Source organism: Pistacia vera, unplaced genomic scaffold (genome assembly GCF_008641045.1).
Source record: "Pistacia vera cultivar Batoury unplaced genomic scaffold, PisVer_v2 Contig309, whole genome shotgun sequence".
In the NCBI taxonomy this organism is placed as follows: Eukaryota; Viridiplantae; Streptophyta; class Magnoliopsida; order Sapindales; family Anacardiaceae; genus Pistacia; species Pistacia vera.
This window is the reverse complement of record NW_022196123.1, coordinates 362,372-381,794: the sequence shown is the minus strand read 5'-3', so window position 1 is coordinate 381,794 and position 19,423 is coordinate 362,372. Positions and strand designations below refer to the sequence as shown.

The window sequence follows — 19,423 nt, the reverse complement described above, 5'->3', positions numbered from 1 at the left end:
AGTAAACAGTGCAATAACGCACACCATCTTTTGAGATAGAAAATATTTTTTAGATTTGACATTTACTAAAGCTAAAGTAAATACCACATCAGGGTCTGTAAACATAATTGAGGGCTTTGGAAGAGAAATACTCTTGTTGCCAAAGCAGAACTAAATTAAGTATCCATGATGCTTTATATTCTAGCAAATCCAGAAGAAATTTGCTTAGCTTCAAAGATATACGACTCAATGGATACCACATTGAAACTTTAAGTGAAAAGGATGAAGAGTTTCTATGCAACATTGCTAATATTTCATGCCAGAAGCATATACTGGAGAAACTCTTTGCTTTCTCATCAGGGTTATATTACACATTCCTGAAGCATCTTGAAGTCTATGCAGTTATGAACCAGAAGTTCACTGATCTTGAACTTTTTAAGATTTGGCATGTTCGTCTTGGTCACCTAGGATCCATTATGATGCATAGAATCATAGAAAGCTCACATGGGCACCCATTAAAAAACTTAAAGATTCTATCACCTGATGAGAGTGCTTGTATTGCTTGCTCACAAGGCAAATTGGCACTAAAGCCATCCATCACTAAAGTTGGTTTGGAACCCCCATCATTTTTTACAAAGAATTCATGGGGACATATGTGGACCTATTCATCCACCAAGTGGACCTATTCATCCACCAAGTGGACCTTTCTGCTACTTTATGGTACTGATTGACACATTGACATAATGGTCACATGTTTGTCTACTATCAATCTGTAATGCTGCCTTTGCTAGATTGCTAGCACAAATTATCATATTATAGGCACACTTTCCAGATTACCCAATTAAAGAAATAAACATGGACAATGCTAGTGAGTTTACCTGAAAGACATTTGATGACTATTGTACAGCAATGGAAATTAATGTTGAGCACCCAGTACCACATGTACATACTCAGAATGGTATGGCAAAGTCATTTATAAAATGTATCCAATTAATTGCAAGAACTTTCCTATTATGTACACAATTACCAACTTTTACCTGGGCTCATGTTGTTTTACATGTTGCGACATTAATTTGCCTAAGACCCACTACATATCATCAATACTTTCCAATACAACTTGTATTTGGACATTAACTTAATATATCCTATTTAAGAACTTTTGATTGTGATATAAGTTCTAATTGTACCCCCTCAATGCACCAAAATGGGACCCCAATGTCGTTTAGTATATATGTTGGCTATGGCTCACCATCTATCATTAGATATCTTGAGCCCCTGATGGGCCATCTGTTTTACTGCACGTCTTGCGGATTGCTATTTTAATGAGACAACATTCCCATCTTTAGGGAAAAAGGTAAAGCCTCCTGAAGTAAGGCTTGAACTTTCCTGGAAAATGAATTTTATGTCTTATTTAGATCTTGCACATCTCAATCTGAAATTGAATTGCAAAGAATAACACATTTGAAAAATATTGCCAACCAAATGCCTGATGCATTTACAGATGCAGGAAAAATAACGAGATCATAATTCCTACTGTCAATACACCAGCAAGGATTGATGTTACCAATGAACAATTCATACAGGCAGCAATCGATTCGTCTGTTACACGCCATAAGCATGGTAGGCCTGTTAGAGCCAAGGATACTGTTCCTAGGAAACGAAAGGCACAGAATCAAATAGGTGTCAATATTGACAATATTGGAATAATTGACAATTCCACATTTTCTAAACCAACTCCAAAAGAGTTAACAGTCCTTGAAAGAACACAAGCCCCTAAAGAGGAAGAAATCCCTGAAGGAATACAAGAACACAGAAATGAAGAAATTTATATAAACTATGCTCACTCTGAAGAAATGTGGAATCATGAGACAACTATTGTTGATAACATATTCTCATACGTAGTAGCTACTAAAATTATGAATGATGAGTTTGAGCCACATTTTGTTGATGAATGTCGACAAAGACATTATTGGCCAAAATGGGAAGAGGCAATTCAAGTAGAATTAACCTCCTTAGCAAAACGTAATGTATTTGGACCTATCCATGCCTGAAAATGTGAACCCGTAGGATACAAGTGAGTATTCACAAGGAAACGAAAGTAAAATAATGAAATTGCTAGGTATAAGGCCAAACTAGTGGCTCAAGTTTTCCTACGAGACCCAGAATTGACTTTGATGAGACATATTCACCAGGGATGGATGTTATCACATTTCAATACTTGATTAGTTTATTAGTCTCAAGAGGACTTGGTACGCGTCTCATGGATGTTGTCACTGCATATTTGTATGGTACACTGGATATTGATATCTATATAAAAATCCATGAAAGATTCAAGGTGCCAGAAGCAAATAAAAGGAACATGTATTCAATAAAATTGCAAAGATCGTTATATGAGTTGAAACAATTAGGACGGATGTGGTATAATCGTCTTAGTGAGTATTTGATGAAGGAAGGATATATCAATGATCATGTATGCTCGTGTGTCTTTATAAAAATGTTAGAATCAGGATTTGCAATTGTGGAAATATATGTTGATGACATGAACTTAATAGGAAATTCTAAAGAGGTCACAAAAGCTGCTAAGTACTTAAAAAGATAATTTAATATGAAGGATCTAGGGAAAACAAAGTATTGTCTCGGCCTACAAATTGAGCATTGTTCAGATGGAATTTTGCTCCATCAATCAAATTATACTACAAAAATCCTTAAGCGATTTAGTATGGATAAATCTCACCCCTTAAAGTACCCCAGTGGTAGTTCGGTTTCTTAATCCTAAAAAGGATCCATTTCGTCCTAAAGAAGACAACGAAAAGATACTTGGTCCTGAAGTATCATATCTAAATGCAATAGGCGCATTATTATATTTGACATAATGTACGAGACCAGACATACATTTTTAGTGAATCTCTATTGGCAAGATTTAGCTCTACACCAACTTGCCGACATTGGAATGGGATCAAACATGTCTTTCATTACCTCAGTGGAATAAAAGACTTGGGATTATTTTATCCAAGGAAGTTTGATAATGATCCCAAATCAGTTGGCTATACAGATGCTGGGTACCTTTCTGATCCTCACAAAGCCCACTCTTAGATGGGATATGTTTTCACTTATAATGGTACTACAATATCATGGTGCTCAACAAAACAAGCATTGATTGCCACTTCCTCCAACCACTCCGAGATTCTTGCACTTCATGAAGCCAGCTGAGAATGCGTATGGTTAAGATCTGTCATCCATTATATTGAAAGTACATGCAAATTGTCATGTACCTCAGATGCTCTCATAGTTATAAATGAAGACAATGCAGCATGTATTACTCAAGTCAGGGGAGGATATATCAAAGGAGATAGAACCAAACATATTTCATCGAAGTTCTTTTACACACACGTACTCCAACAAAATTGAGACATATCAAAACAAATATGCTCCAGTGATAATCTTGCAGATGTATTCACTAAGGCCCTACCGACATCAACATTTGAAAAATTAGTGTATAACATCGGTATGCCACGACTCAATAAGTTACTAAATTAATTCTACTATTATGAGGGGGAGCATTGATTAAGAGGAGCATCAATTAGGGGGAGTTTTTAGAAAAGTTTATTGTACTAGACATATGTGCACTATACTTTTTTTTCCTTGATCAGGTTTTGTCTCACTAGGTTTTCTTGACAAGGTTTTTAACGAGGCAGTATGAAACACGTCCATCTTTATGTTACAGTTTCATTGTAGAGTTGTATTTATTTACTTAGGTTTTTGTCTCATTGAGTTTTTCCTGAGTAAGGTTAAATATAATCATTTGTAAATGGTGGATGTCCAACAGGGAGTATTATAAAAAGTGAACCTCCACCATTTACCTACTGGTGGAGAAAACCTTATGGTAATTAAAGTTGGGGGGGGGAGGTATGTGTTGGGGATAGACCTGGCAAACAGGTGGGTTTGGTCCAGGTAGCAACGGGTCGCGGGTTCACGGGTGAAAAATTCTGACAGGTTGACATTTTCATGATCTGTACCCGCCCGTGAAAAGTGCAGCCTTTTATATTTTTCACTGTTTTTCCATATTTTTGTTATTTTTTACTGTTTGTTTTTTTATTCAAAATTTCAAATTGCATACTAAATTATATTAATTTAAAAACCTCATATAAAATTCATTTATTAAACTTATTAGTTATTAACTTATTATATTAAATAAATGGATGATTAAATTAAATTTGATTAGATTTCACCAAACGTTATTAATTCAATATTAATATTTTTCATATTTATATCAAACTCCACCATATAGATAATAGAATTAATAAACACTAAACATACATAGTAATTACTAATTAGTAAATACTAAACATATAAAATTGTTTAACATTCAACATACATAACATAGTAAACACTAAACAATGAAACATATATAATTGTTTAACCAAACACACTAAACAAACAAAGCCGCCCTTGATTATGCAATCTCCTTCCCCGGCACTTGACTTAATGGCACAAGCAGCTGAACATCATCAATTTCATCTTCTACAATTAACAAAATATAAGTTAACTATCGTAGTATATTAACAAACAAAAATATTAAAACATGTGAAATATAAGTTAAAATGTTACCTTTAACTTCATATCCAGAAATCCATGTTTTGGTGCATATCAAAGACTCTGCATTCTCTGGTAAAAGTGAACTTAAATATTTACTGAGCACTTTGCTACCAATACTGAAACTGGACTCCGAAGCAACAGTCGTTATTGGTATACTCATCAGATCACAGGCCATCATCGAAAGTATCGGGTATCGATCACTATTTTTCTTCCAATGGTCCAGGATATCCAAATTGCAAAATTTGATGCGATCAAACCTTGCCTCTCCCAAACAAGTATCCAATTTGAACTTCCTAGCAGCACTAAAGTCACTCTTGTAGTAGTCAAATTCCTGCACCATTTAAATATTTAAATTTAATAAAGCAAAATTACAAAATAAAGAAAACCTTATTAATCACAAGAATATAAAAATATTTAGGGAGTATTGACTTACACAAATATCATCTCCAATGATATTAGGATTACTAGCTTGTACACAAGGATCCCTGGGAATCTCATTGCCACTTAGACCCTCATAAGCAGCAAAAAGCCTATACAACTCCTACTTGACCAACTCCAACTTTCTTGTTGCAACTACTGGGTCATCAACTTTTTTGTAACAAAACTCAACAAACTCAAACTTGAAACGTGGGTCCAGAATAGCTACAATTGCTAACACAACAGTATAAGAATCCTAATATTTGTCAAATTTTCCTTTCAATGACTTGCCATGGTACTAAGAACTTCATCCTCATTTTCCATCTCTTCGTATAAACGCACTTGAATTCTCCACACATTTCTGAGATACAAGTTTGCTGTCAAGTATTGGGAACCTGAAAAAAGAGTAGTGATCTCATAAAATGGTTGCAAGAACTTGCAAATCCTCACCCCTTATCCCCATTCTTCATCTGAAGGACAACTTTTATAATTGGGATCTATCAGTGCCAAATGAACAAACACACGACGGTATATTAACGCACTTTCAAGCATTAAATAAGTGGAATTCCATCTCGTGGGAACATCCATTCACAATCCTTTTGAGCTTATCACACCAATTGTTTTAACAAGTTCTCCAAACTTGATTCTTTTAGCCTCACTTCCTTTAACATATTTCACACTTTCACGAATTTTATGCAAAGCCACGCTACTCACCTTTAACCCTTCTTGAACTATGAGATTCAAGATATGTGCACAACATCACACATGAAAAAAAAGAACCATCACATAATAAAACATTTTGCATACAAAGTTGACTCCTTAAAATGTCTTCCATTTTATCATTGTTACTTGCATTGTCTAATGTAAGAGAGAAGACTTTCTTTTCAATCCCCCAATCTTTTAAGAAATCATGCACTATGTCTGACAAAAAGCCCCCGAGTGTGGGGGAGGAATATGGAAAAAATTCAGAATTCTACTTTGTAACTCCTAGTTCTCATCAAAATAGTGAGCCGTTAAAGAAATATACCCATCAGTAGTACAAGAACTCCAAATATCAGAAGTCAAGCATATTCTACCTGAAACCCTCTCTAAAGCAAGCTTAATCCTTTCCTTCTCCCTGTAATATATCTTTAAGCAATCTCCTTAGCAATGTTCCTAGTATAATGCTTAACTTCATGATTCAAATACATGTGGACATCCTTAATTCCTTCATGCTCCACTATTGAATACGGGTAATTATGTTTTATGATTCCTATTGCCATCTTCTCATGATAAATTTCTTGAGAAATCTTCAAACGTCTCAATTTAGTATCACAATCCATCATCATTTGATCTACACTACTAGTAATGGTACGTTTAGGACAACCTTCCATATGGCGCCTCATATTCTTAGTCCCATGACTGGAACTACCATGTGCATAAGACTTACCACAAATCATACACTTTGCCCTCACCTCCCCATTATCTTCTACATATGTTGTAAATTGACCCCAAACATCTGAAACTTTACGTCTTTTTGGACAAACAGTACTACCAGTAGAAGGAAGTTGACCTACGGCTACATTACGACCTGTTCCTAAATCTGTAGACTCCTCCATACCAAGCCAATTTAAAGGACACAACAAAGTATTTACATTTAAATTAATTAATCAATCATAATTCATAACAATTCGTCCAAAAAAAAATAAAAGTATTTGGAGAAACATGTTTGAAATAATTTTTTAAAAGTATTTAAAACATAATTTGAATTTTTTGTTTGTGCACAAAATATATTGATATAATACATATTTTTCTATTTCTATCTACATATGTTTTTAATATGTCCTCACATTAAAAACAATTACAATATATATCAAAAACACTGTCAATAGTTTCATCAATTATACTAAAAGCTCTTTCAAATATGGGTGCTGCTATTTTATTGGAATAATATATGTTTTGCTATAGTATTGACGTATTATATTATTTCTGGTGGGGAAATCACCCTCTCAAATTGCTTATGGGTTACAATTGACAAATAGCTTTAGAATCTGACAAGCACAAAAACAATTTATGAAGATTCACAAAAAGGAAATAAGAACGTTTTTTGGGTTTCTCAAACTTTTTGGACAAATAGAGAAATAGAAGGGAAATAACGTTGTTATATTAGACACAACTCTTTAATCCTCTATTTATAGGCTTTACATAGGCAGTTATTAGAGGTTTCTAACAGTCATGTTACCTTTTGAATTGAAAAATATTTTTCAAGGGCAAATCATCAGATAATTCTAAAAGCAAAAACACCCTACGCTACCTGTCGTGCTACTGTTGCCCTGCCCTACCGTGCTGCTGCTGCCGTGAGAAGAGATCTGCTACTGCCGTGAGAGAGGAGATCTGCTACTGCCGTGAGAGAAGACACTTGCTGCTGCCGTGACCTGACTGCTGCTGCTGCCGCCGTGAGAGAATGGGCCATCGTGACCTGCTGGCTGCTACTAGCGCCTGCTGCTACTGTGAGAGAATGAGGGAGAGTGGAGCTGCTGTGAGAGTGAGAGAGTGAGGGAGTGGAGCTGCTGTGAGAGGAGTGGTCGTGGAGCTACTGTGGCCTGTGAGAGAAGAGAATGAGCTGCTGCGTTTTTTGTTTTTTTCACTGATAAGTTTTGGTTTAAATTAGGGTTTGAGAGTGAGACTTTGTCACTTTGAGACTTGAGAGTGATAAGTTTTTATTTATTTTTTTTTTAAATTTCAAATTTGCATGTCCGCGGGTACCAGGGGTAGTACCCGGTTCACCCGCAAAAGTCACGGGTGAGCCGAGTACGGGTCATATTCTCATGGGTCGAGAGGTGTGTTATCCATACCCGCCCGTTGGGTATGGGTACCCATTGATCCGTGGGTATGGGTGGGTATTTGCCAGGTCTAGTTGGGGGGTTTAGGCTTCAATTTGTTGTCAATCTCGCTCTTCTATTTTGGAGAAGCACACACAAACAGACAGACTAATTGGTGTACCGTACTCTGTCGCCAGTCACCTTTCTTTTTACAACAACAAATAAAACCTCGCGGGGCCTTGCGGGGCCCTCCACTCTTCCAAGTTCAATTCCAGCACAAAACCCATGGCCACTATCGCCCACACCACTACGCCAGAATTTCCTAAGAAAAAAAACAAAAAAGAAAAAGAAAATTACAGCAGGTAAATAATTGGAGTAGTGTGTAAAATTTATTTTGTCCTGGTCTGGGATATTGTTGCTGTTGTAGTAGAGATGTTCTTCTGGAAAGGCAGTTAGGCTTTTGAGCATTCTCAAAAGCCAAATTAAGTTTTTCTTCTTATCTATCTCCTCTCTGTTTATTATAACCTCTTCAATTCAATTCAAGTATATCATCTTATCCCCTTTAATCATTTGTTTCTCATTACTTCTACGTTTATTTAATTTAATTAATTTTATGTTTGTAAGTATTAACAACACGTGATGCCCGTTGTTGAATTCGATTTTTCACTGTTACTTGTTATAAGTTTATGGACTAATTCTTGGAATCTTCCTTTTTATATTTTTATTTTATTTTATTCGAGTCAATTTTTTCTCAGCTGGATCTTTGTTTGTGGTGTTCTGATGTTTACGCTTGCTATTAACTTAATTTTTTTATTGAATTTTTTAAACTGCTTGTGAACGGTGTGATTTTGGACTGACCAAAAACAGAAATAGATTCTTTCTCCAATATTTTAAATTTTTTGTATTATTTTTTACAAGTTGGTGGCGAGGAGAGAATTGGGTTTAAATTCGATCTGAATTTCAGTGGTAGAACCAATTGTTTTTAGGTTAATTCTCTTCTTTAAATCTTTGTTGTGTATTCGATTTGGCACTTTAGAGCTTTATTCGTAGCAACTTTAAGGTTTTTTATAAGTGGTTTATTTTATTTTTACTTTTTTTTTTTTTTTTCTGTAATGATAGGAGATACTAGAAAAAGGAAATGAACTTCAATTGGGTTTCTTTTAATGACCCAGTAGTTTTTAATTTGATAATTTAGATGTGAACTTTGTTTTGAGATGCTTAATTTTATTATCAGATCTCACAAACTTCATTTGATGTTAATGATGGTTGAATTTATGTTTGCAGTAATTTGGGTGTGGGAGTTTATATAAACCTACTTGCAGAAGTTCTGGTTGAAGAAGGAAAGACAGAATGAGTCAGCCTAAAATTAAACGCCGTGTCGGTAAATATGAGGTGGGAAGAACAATTGGTGAGGGTACATTTGCAAAAGTGAAGTTTGCAAGGAATTCTGAGACTGGGGAACCTGTGGCTCTTAAGATCCTCGATAAAGAGAAAGTTCTCAAGCACAAGATGGCTGAACAGGTCTCTAAATTACTCTCTGGATGGTTACTGTTTCAACTATCATCAGAGCAATTTATTTCATGTTTTGTCAAGTTAGTAATATGCTCAATGCATAATTTTGCAGATCAAGCGGGAGATTGCCACAATGAAGTTGATAAAGCATCCCAACGTTGTTCAATTATATGAGGTACCCACCCTTTATCACGTGTTTGGTCTGGTTGTTGCTCTTTCAATTTTATCAAGTCCTGATTAGAACCTTATAGAAAATCAGTTCAGTTGTGAATTTCATTTGCAAAGAGTTTGGTTAATAATTTTGTTTGTTTTCAGGTGATGGGAAGCAAGACAAAGATATTTATTGTCTTGGAGTTTGTAACTGGTGGAGAGCTGTTTGACAAGATTGTGAGTTGTTGAATTCTTGATGAATGATATTTGTCTACTAGTTTTCTCACTTCAATTTTTCAAATTCATTTTCATATTATGGTATTACATATTGCATGTTCCAGAGTGGAGTTTGACCATTTCCTTATAGCTTTTAAATATTTGTTAATTGCCAGTTATGTTGCTTATTCATTTTTGCAGATACAATTCATTGATATTAGATTGCCTAATCTTTTTTCACCATTCATTTATTTACACTGTATTATAAAATGATATTATGATTGGATTGTGAAGGTAAATCATGGACGGATGAGAGAGGATGAGGCACGGAGATACTTCCAGCAGCTTATTAATGCTGTTGATTATTGCCATAGTAGAGGTGTCTTCCACAGGGATCTTAAGGTAATTAACCCTTTAAGATGAGTGTTTCTTGTTCTTCTTCATTTTCATTTTTCAATGTATTTGTTATGCCCATTGGCTGAAGCTTCTCCATTTCATTCTTTCTTTTATTGGTTTCTTTGCAGCCTGAAAATTTGCTGTTGGATGCTTATGGAAACCTTAAAGTTTCTGATTTTGGATTGAGTGCTTTGTCCCAACAAGTCAGGGTAATCAATGATATATGACTTCTGAAAATGCACTTCTTCTTCTTCTTCTCTCTCTCTCTCTCTCTCTCTCTCTCTCTCTCATGTTCTTTTTCTTTTTGAGTTATCTTATCTTCATCTTTATTCTGGGCGTGTTTGCATATGGTAGTTTGGCATGAGAAAATTCTGTGTAAAAATATAGCAGTTATGGAGCTGAAGGGTAAATTGATCTAAAGTAATTAAGTATGGATTGATTGTGAATTTAGCATTTTGGAATACTAGTGTTATACATCATACTATAACTAGGTATGAGATAATCCATGTAAATTTTAGATTTAAAAACTACAAAAATTATATTATTTGTAATCAATATACCTGTCTTGTTTTTCCCATGGTCTATCCTAGCAAAGTATAAATTATAAAAACCAAAAAAGTTTTATCATATGGATGACGTTGCCTTACCATTAGATGGTTTTATGGCTCTAAAAGAATTGGGCTATATTTCTTACTCTCAAGGTTAATGCTGCAGGATGACGGCCTCCTTCATACGACTTGTGGAACTCCAAACTATGTTGCTCCTGAGGTGTGGGATACTGTTCTATGAAGATAAATTTCTTTGACCATGTGTTTAAAACCTATGTTGCTTTGGCCTATAATAATTTTCCTGTTTTCCTGTTTAGGTTCTTAATGACAGAGGCTACGATGGGGCAACTGCAGACTTGTGGTCTTGTGGAGTGATACTCTTTGTACTGCTTGCAGGGTACTTGCCTTTTGATGATTCTAATCTTATGAACCTATATAAAAAAGTGAGCATTTCATAAATTCAATTCAGCGCTTCTCTAGTTTTTTCAACTATTTGGCATTCACTCACCTCCTCTATGTATAGATTTCTGCAGCTGAATTCACTTGCCCTCCCTGGCTCTCTTTCGCCGCCATGAAATTAATAACTCGTATCTTGGATCCCAACCCTATGACTGTAAGTAGTTATACTTTATTGTCATGCCATTAGATTTCGGTTTCATTACTGTTTTCTACATCTCAGTTATCTAGAGAATAGAGGCAAAAAGAATTTCCTTTATTTCATGCTATGACTACGGTACAATTTTTATTTATCTTAGACACCTAAATTCTATCTATCCAGTGAACATGAATGTTACATAAGCTTTGGAAAGGCAAAACCTTCAAATCTTTGGGTAGCCCTTTTCAGCACCAATGGATTGTTTGATTTAAGCTTTTAAATTTTTAGGGATGGTATATGATGTTGCCAACCTGCTGGAAAGACTACCATGCATGAGAAACTTCTCCAGGCTTCACTGTTATGAATTGTTAAATGACATACGCTTTATATATTTTATGACAACTGATCTTAAACAGTGTTGCAAATATCATGTGCTTTGAAGCTTTTAGATCTTTTCTCTGAAAATAATAATTTGACGCTACTGTATAAAGAGATGATAAATAAGAACTAATGCATTTAATCCTGGAATATCTAGTCCTTTTTTTTTGTTAATTTGAGGGTGAAACATTGATGGTGACATACTCTGTGCTTTACTGTTTTCTCTTGTTCACTGTCTTATAACTTTTTTAATTTTTTCCATTGGTAATACAATATTTCATTGTTTCTTTTTAGTGGGGGCAAAGAGTTGGAGATGCGATCCAATATACTACATATAATTATTAACATGTATATTTCTATCTGCTTCCATCTTTCTGTTTCTTTTGCTCCCCATCCTATTAAATATATAATATTAAGCATGGATTTTATGTCGTACAGAGGTCAAGCAATTTTGTGATTTTGATACCAAGGCACTATCCAAACCGTTGCCAAGGTCAAAGCTTGCCCCTCATTGTATTTGCTTGAGTTAATGGGTTGACTGCATGTAATATCTTATACCTTTTGCGACTATATTGGCCTGTAGACTTCAATATTGGCCAACAAACGTAATAAAATCACTGTTACTTGCAGATGTTTATCATTTTTGTAATGCTATCTATACAAAATTGGCATCCCAATTTTAGATCCCAACTGATATAGTTGTTGACGTGTTAGCACCATAGTAATTATAGGAAAGTAACGTCACTTATTACATCAAGCTACAACTAATGTAGCACTGTTACGCCAACAATCACATCAATTGAGATCCCAACTTTGTAAGTGTAGCATTACTCTTATCTTTTGTCTCCTGTCTGTTCTTTAAAAATAATATGGGCCTTTGTACTGTCTCCATTAGTCAACATAGTTTGCATGTCTGATTTGATTATTTTCTTTTGCAGCGCATAACTATTCCTGAAATTCTGGAAGATGAATGGTTTAAGAAAGACTATAAGCCCCCAATTTTTGAGGAAAAGGAAGACACAAACTTGGATGATGTAGAAGCTGTTTTTAAGGATTCAGAAGTAAGTTGGATTAGTTTTAGTAAAAGTATAGCTCAATATATATAAGAAATTGCTTTAGTATTCGCTGCTTGATGACGTGTCTCAGGAGGTTTATGTTGTTGGTTTCTTTAACAGGAGCACCATGTGACAGAGAAGAAAGAAGAACAGCCTGCAGCAATGAATGCATTTGAGTTGATATCTTTATCAAAAGGGCTAAACCTGGGGAATTTGTTTGATGTAGAACAGGTATGAATGTTAAAGCCATTCATGTCAGAAGTATAGTGCATAATTGAATCATCATTATCTTTAAGTTTTACTATTATTATTTATTATAATTTTAATTGGGTTTACGCAAGGTTAATTTAGCTGGTGTGTAAAAAATTATATCTTTTGGTTTTAAAGTATAGATATTATGTTAATTCACCGTTATATATATGTAGGCTGATGCACTGTAGAAATCTTATTTTCCTTTTTTTTTTTTTTATTGTCCTTTTGCGTTCATTATTAAATGACTAGTAATTCCAGGAGTTAATGGGAAAAACAATTATGCAAAATCAAAGATATCTATAACTTTTATAACCAAACCAGAATGACACACTGGCACTGGTTCTGACTTTTTTCTGTAGAGTAAATTTTTTAGAAGTGTATTTGCCTCTATATCTGAAACTATCGTTATTCCTTCAGTTTGGCTTAACCTGCTTTGATATTCATGTGAGTCAGATTGCCTATTTTGAACATGTTGGCTCCAATAATTATGTTAAATTTTAATATATATATATATATATATAGTGAAGTTAGTCTTTTTTGTATGACATAATTCCTTGGATCTCCCCTGAAATTTGACTAAAATACATCTGGATCCCATTGGTTCAGTATTTCAATGGTGACTGTCATTGCAGGGGAGGCTTTTGACAATATATTTAAAGTTGAAGGTTTCTCACTAATTTTACAGGGGCCTTACAACAATTTACTGAATTTCAAGGAAAGATACTGATGGATTTTGTAACTGGTGGTGCTTGCATTGTTTAAGCTAACTCTCATGAGTTGTCACATAATTTAAGCTTTTTCATATGGATAATGTTCTTTTCCACTATTCTAACCCAGTCAAAAAGAGGTATAGTAGGCTTTATTGATTTTATTTGCGTAAGTTGTTACAATGGCATATATCCTTAGCAAGTGTACCATATAATTGGTGTATAACTACAAATATTTAGACTTTATAGAGCTTCTCTTATTTGATGTTTTTTTTTTTTTTTTTTTTATTAATTCAAGTTCCAATAATTGAATCTGGTGGTGTTTACCTGTATTTAGCTTAGCCTCATGGGATGTGAATAAAATTTCGGCTTTTTATATAGATAATTCCCTTTTCAACTATTGATTATTTTAACCCAATCAAGAATAGGTTTAGGCCTATTGATTTATATGCATAGGTTGTGACAATGACATATTTCCTTCACAATTGGACCATATAATTGGTATATTTTTATTTTATAGAAGTGCTTTTTCATTGTGGGGTTTTCTAAATTTAAGATTTAATCATTACTGAGTGTTTGGCTGCAGGGATTTAAGAGAGAAACAAGGTTCACATCTAAATCTCCTGCTAACGAGATAATCAATAAAATAGAAGAAGCAGCTAAGCCTCTTGGTTTTGATGTTCACAAAAAAAATTACAAGGTGAGGAAATTTTTAAAAAATAGAGTTGGCAGTAATTTATGAAGCTTTACAAATATAACTGGTTTTTATTTTAAATAGATGAGGCTTGAAAATATGAAAGCTGGGAGAAAAGGAAACCTTAACGTGGCCACTGAGGTAAATGATGGCTAACCTATACGTAATTTCTGACATGTCTTCAGAATTTATTTTGTTTAAAGTTTCTTATTGTCAAGCAGATATTTCAAGTAGCGCCTTCCCTTCATATGGTTGAGGTGCGAAAAGCCAAGGGGGACACTTTGGAGTTTCATAAGGTATCATTTTTTTCTTTTTTAGGATTTATTTATATTTCCCCTTTTTTTGTAGCCCTAATATCCTCCTTGTTTTCTATCACAAGTACTTTTAATTAGTGTAATTAAACTAATTGGCCAAAGTTGGATGAGATTGTCATAAAGAAAGTAAATAACTTGGATTGAATTGAATGCATAACATAAAATAAAAGATAACATCAAATTGCATATTGAAGATCCAATCTAAATTGCTTCATCTTGATTCAATGAACAAACATTCGAATCTACAATGAATTGAAGTTTAAACCTTAAGAGGCTGAATAGGAGGCAGATTAAACTTACGTGTGGTACCACGTTCAAAATGTTGAAATGCATTGCTTTAGTTATGTTTAATTGCATCATTAAAGTTGCTCATGATATTGTAATTTTTTCGATGGTCGTTTAATGCATCTGCAGTTCTACAAAAACCTATCGACATGCCTTGATGATGTGGTGTGGAAAACTGAGGAAGATATGCAAGAGATGAAGTAGAGTTTGAAGAGTGGTGATTAGTCCTTCCTCTGATGATGCTTACCTTGTTAAATGTTCCATAAAGGCATCTATATCTTCATTCTTTTTCTCCAATTCCTTTCTTTTTTTTTTTTTTTTTTTTGGGGGAGGGACCATTTTTCTTTTTGTGTTAGATTAGAGAACATGGATTCACCAATTGTTTTCCGTGTTATTGTTGTTGGAAAGCGTGGATGATTCCAATAGAGATGGAGTTGTTTTTCTTATTATCCCGGATCTCAATAACGAGAAATTGTTATTATAAACACTTGTATATATATTATGTATATATACTTTTTATATATTTGTGGGAATGGCCCTATTTCAACTCATATATCTGAAATAAGAAAGAAGACATATTTCAAGTCCTTAAAAGTATGTTCTCATATTTTATGTTCTTACAATTTCAACATGTCATTATTAGACGAAGTTCTATTACTACTCTAACTCGTGTTTTATTAGACGATATTATATATGACTATACTTATGGAATATGCTTTGTGGTTGCAAGAAACTTGGATTTTTTACATCAGAAGATAATGGTAGTAAGCAGAGACATTCCAACAAAAATTTTGCAAATCTATTTACCAAAACATTACCAACATCAACGTTTGAGAAATCAACATACGATATTGGTATGCGAAGACTTAGTGAGCAATCAAATTGATCTATGGTTTTTTGCTATTATGTGGGGGCGCATTTTTAATGAAGACTGTTATCAGACACATGTGAACTATGTTCTTTTTCCCTTCACCAGCTTTCCCATTTTGTTTTACCGGCAAGGTTGTTGACGAGGCCGTTTAAGCATGTCTAACACTATTTATAGTTCACGAAATAGTTGTCTTTTTTTTTTATTAAGGTTTTTATCCTATTGGTTTTTCCTTAATCAAGTTAAATGTAATTATTCCTAAATGATCAAAATCCAATGTGGAGTGTTGTAAGACGTGGATGAATTCCCACCGTCTTTTCATCTATTTCGCCTACGTGTAAGAGAGACAGAAATCACCGATGGCTTATTTCTATCTGTTGTCTTGGGAAACCCTCAAGTTTGTGAAATATGTACATTTCTAAGAAAAAATGAGGAAGAAGTGATATGAGTACTCAAGTCCTTATAATTATGTCCTATTTTCATTTGGTCACTAATATGTTATATTCTTATAATTATAGTAGAAAATATTATTAAGTACACTTTGTTTTAATGGATATAACAGATGCAATCGTTACTAACATTCAATCATACATCTATACAGTGACGGATCCAGAATTTTTGCTAAGGGAGGGCCTCCGCTACTTCGTCATTATTTGTCAAACAATTTGTGAAAACTTTAAAAATTACCTGACTTTAAGCAAAAAAAAATAATACTATATCAAGAACTTGAGAGAAAAAAATGCAATAACACAATACTTTCCTGCTTGAATAAATCTATAAGAAGCAAAATTTTGAGTAAATTTGTTGAGTAAAACTTGAGCAAAACATTTTTTTTAATTTTTGGATTCTTTTAATTTTTTTTTTAATTTTTGGCTTCCAAAATTTAAAAAAAAAATTAAAAAAATGTTTTGCTCAAGCTTTACTCAAAATTTTGCTTCTCATAGATTTATTCAAGCAAGAAATCTAAATTTTTTATGATTTTGATCAAACATAGTATAAGCTAAAGTCAATCAAAACCTAAATCAAGTTAACGTTGCGTTGACTTTTAATATGAATTAATAAAAAAATGAAGAATTTTCTTGATATAAACATAGATAATAACTCAAATTTCTTTAATAATTTTGAGTAGCTAAACGGTGACGTTTGAAATGTAAGAAAGTGGTGGGTGAAGGGTGAACAATAATGTCCTTTAAAATATAGTTACGGTTTTAAATTGGAAAAACAGGTTTATTCTTATACACAAAACATAAAATAAACTCACAAGATGCATGTCTATTTCCCTTAAATTAGAATAAAAAACCTCCAAAAAAAAAAAAAAGCATGATTCAACTCTAAAATAAACTAAATTGAAATGAGTAATACATATACCTAAAACTGATAAAATAGAATAAGAAGCTAATTGTGACACTTTGAGTAGTGAAAGCTTTAACAATTTCAATCTTCAAAAGTTTTAAGAGCGAAAAACATGGGAAAGAGAATGAGAGAGTAAGGAATTTTGAGGATAAAATCATAAAAAAAACAGATGGAGCCGTGAAGAAAAAGAGTAGAGAAAGTTTCATATTTTTAATATGATGTGAGCTTGGAATATATATATTAATAACAAGTTTTTTGTTGGCCTAAATATATGTATAATAGATATTATTTTTTAAAAATCTGAGGGTGGGTCTGGGTATATATATTAATAGCAATTTTATGTGGGTTCATATATTAATATTTTTTTTTTTAAGAATCTGAGGCCTACCTTCAAAGGGGTTGGATCTGCCCCTGCATCCATAAAACTGTATTTTCAAGTGTTACTACAATAGGTTAAGAACCATGACTTCTCTCTTTATCTCCTCTTTCTTAAACTCTCTTTCCTTCTTTATTAACAATGGGTATCTATATAATCTTAAAGCCCACCCTTGCTGTTGATCGTCATTTGGACTCCACGTAGGATTCCAGTAGGATCTCTACAATTGTTATATGTGTCTGGCCTATTTGCTTTGCAGAAACCATTTACATTCGTATTGTCACACCCCCTCCCGGGTATTTCCTATCTCGTCAAACCCGGGCGCTCCGAGGGACTTAAGATCCTAAAAGGAGCGTGAATTTTTTGAAAACAGTTTATAAAAATCCATTCATAAAACTTTAATGACTTTAATACAACTTAAAATATAATTGTGAAAGTGTAAACATTAAAAATCAGTTTACATAAAAACAGTGTAGTCGAGTGTTCTACTATATACAAACATCATGTCGATGAACATGCGTCTGTGGCCAACCGAAAGCGTGTAACATGTGCCTTACGTATCCTGTATGCAATCCTGAGGAAAAACATAAAACAATGAGCTATGAAGCCCAGTGAGTGGATAATACAATTTATAAATGAAAATAACTTCAACCTTAAACTTGCATGAGAGAGCACTTGCACTTCACGTAACACATAACCATTCCCTTAGCAAAACCACACTTTCCTTTTTATAATTTCCGGACATGATAAATCCTTAATTCATATCCTTGTAAAAACTTCCCAATTTACCATAGATCATTGAATTATTTTCACAACAATCGATACGCCTATCATTAAAGTTGAGTAGGCATTTCCCAATATGAAACCTATTCTTACTCATACAAATGCCCGCCAAGTGTCCACAATTTCCACCTAACCTATACCTGCTAGATAATCATAAATTCCACCATAGCCTATACCCGCTGGGTGTCAACCAACTTTCCTCAAATCGTTATTACAACAACCACCACTACCACCACACTAGTACCCAGGGTCCATAATACAGACAACCAACTAGGCCACCCACAATCTATCCTCGAGGTGACACCATCCACAATCTATCTTCGGGATGGCTAAATCATTATAAGATAATCATACTTGACCAACAGTCTCTCCTCAAGGTGTCATGATATGGTATCATACAGAATAATCTCGCCCACAGTCTATCATCGGGGCATCATGTATCAATATCCCACCCAAGATCTATCCTCGAGGTGGTACCATCTACAGTCTATCCTCGGGATGGTATACTCATCACTGGATAACCATACTTGACCCATAGTCTATCATCGGCGCGTCATGATATGGTATCTCATAATATCTCGCCTGGAGCTCCTTAGGCGTCTGTACTATCCTAATGGGAAGCTACCACCATGTGGTAGTACGAACTATCTCAACACTCGCAGGAGGCTAAAAAAACAAAATACAGACTAACTGATGTCTAAAGATGGAAAGGTACTATAGAAGGGTGATCTTAGATCCAAACACAACATAGCCTTTCACTCCTAGCCAAACACATCCTTACACACTCACCTGCATATTCAACACATCACACTTCATACACGTCCATATGCCAAGGCATATAAATATGAGAACAACACTCGAACACATTCTAGAAATATCACAGCATGTAAAATCCATTTACAACCCATAGTTGTCCTTCGGTTAGTTTAGTCTTAAAGGCTTCAAACCTTACAATTAACCCCCTACTTGTACTTCAATGTTCGCAAAAATGACAATATGACAATACTAAACCCAAAACAAGATAACTTGGGTCCTGTTAATAGTAAGCCAGCCCACCACCAATTAATAAGATCCAATTACTCAGCCCAATTTATCCATTACTCACAATTCTTGTGTTCGACCAAGCCCATCTCTTTTTATAGGCCATC

The 19,423-nt window shown here is 34.1% G+C and overlaps 1 protein-coding gene across 6 annotated transcripts; it reads left to right on the top strand.

The window, feature by feature from the left end:
- The first annotated feature begins 8,197 nt into the window (after positions 1–8,197).
- Positions 8,198–15,446, top strand: LOC116136070 (CBL-interacting serine/threonine-protein kinase 3). 6 transcript variants are annotated; one of them, XM_031421787.1, is made up of 15 exons: positions 8,198–8,336; positions 9,078–9,314; positions 9,418–9,480; positions 9,621–9,692; positions 9,966–10,073; positions 10,196–10,276; positions 10,782–10,835; positions 10,933–11,058; positions 11,139–11,228; positions 12,527–12,649; positions 12,764–12,874; positions 14,189–14,302; positions 14,381–14,437; positions 14,518–14,592; positions 15,025–15,446. In XM_031421787.1, the coding sequence occupies exons 2-15, from the start codon at positions 9,144–9,146 to the stop codon at positions 15,097–15,099; spliced, it is 1,320 nt and encodes a 439-aa protein (XP_031277647.1). In that variant the 5' UTR covers positions 8,198–8,336; positions 9,078–9,143; the 3' UTR covers positions 15,100–15,446. The 6 variants fall into 6 exon arrangements, with proteins under 6 accessions (XP_031277647.1, XP_031277650.1, XP_031277651.1 ...); XM_031421789.1 differs by lacking the exon at positions 8,198–8,336 and adding an exon at positions 8,373–8,412; XM_031421788.1 differs by lacking the exon at positions 8,198–8,336 and adding an exon at positions 8,489–8,779.
- The last annotated feature ends 3,977 nt before the right edge of the window (positions 15,447–19,423 follow it).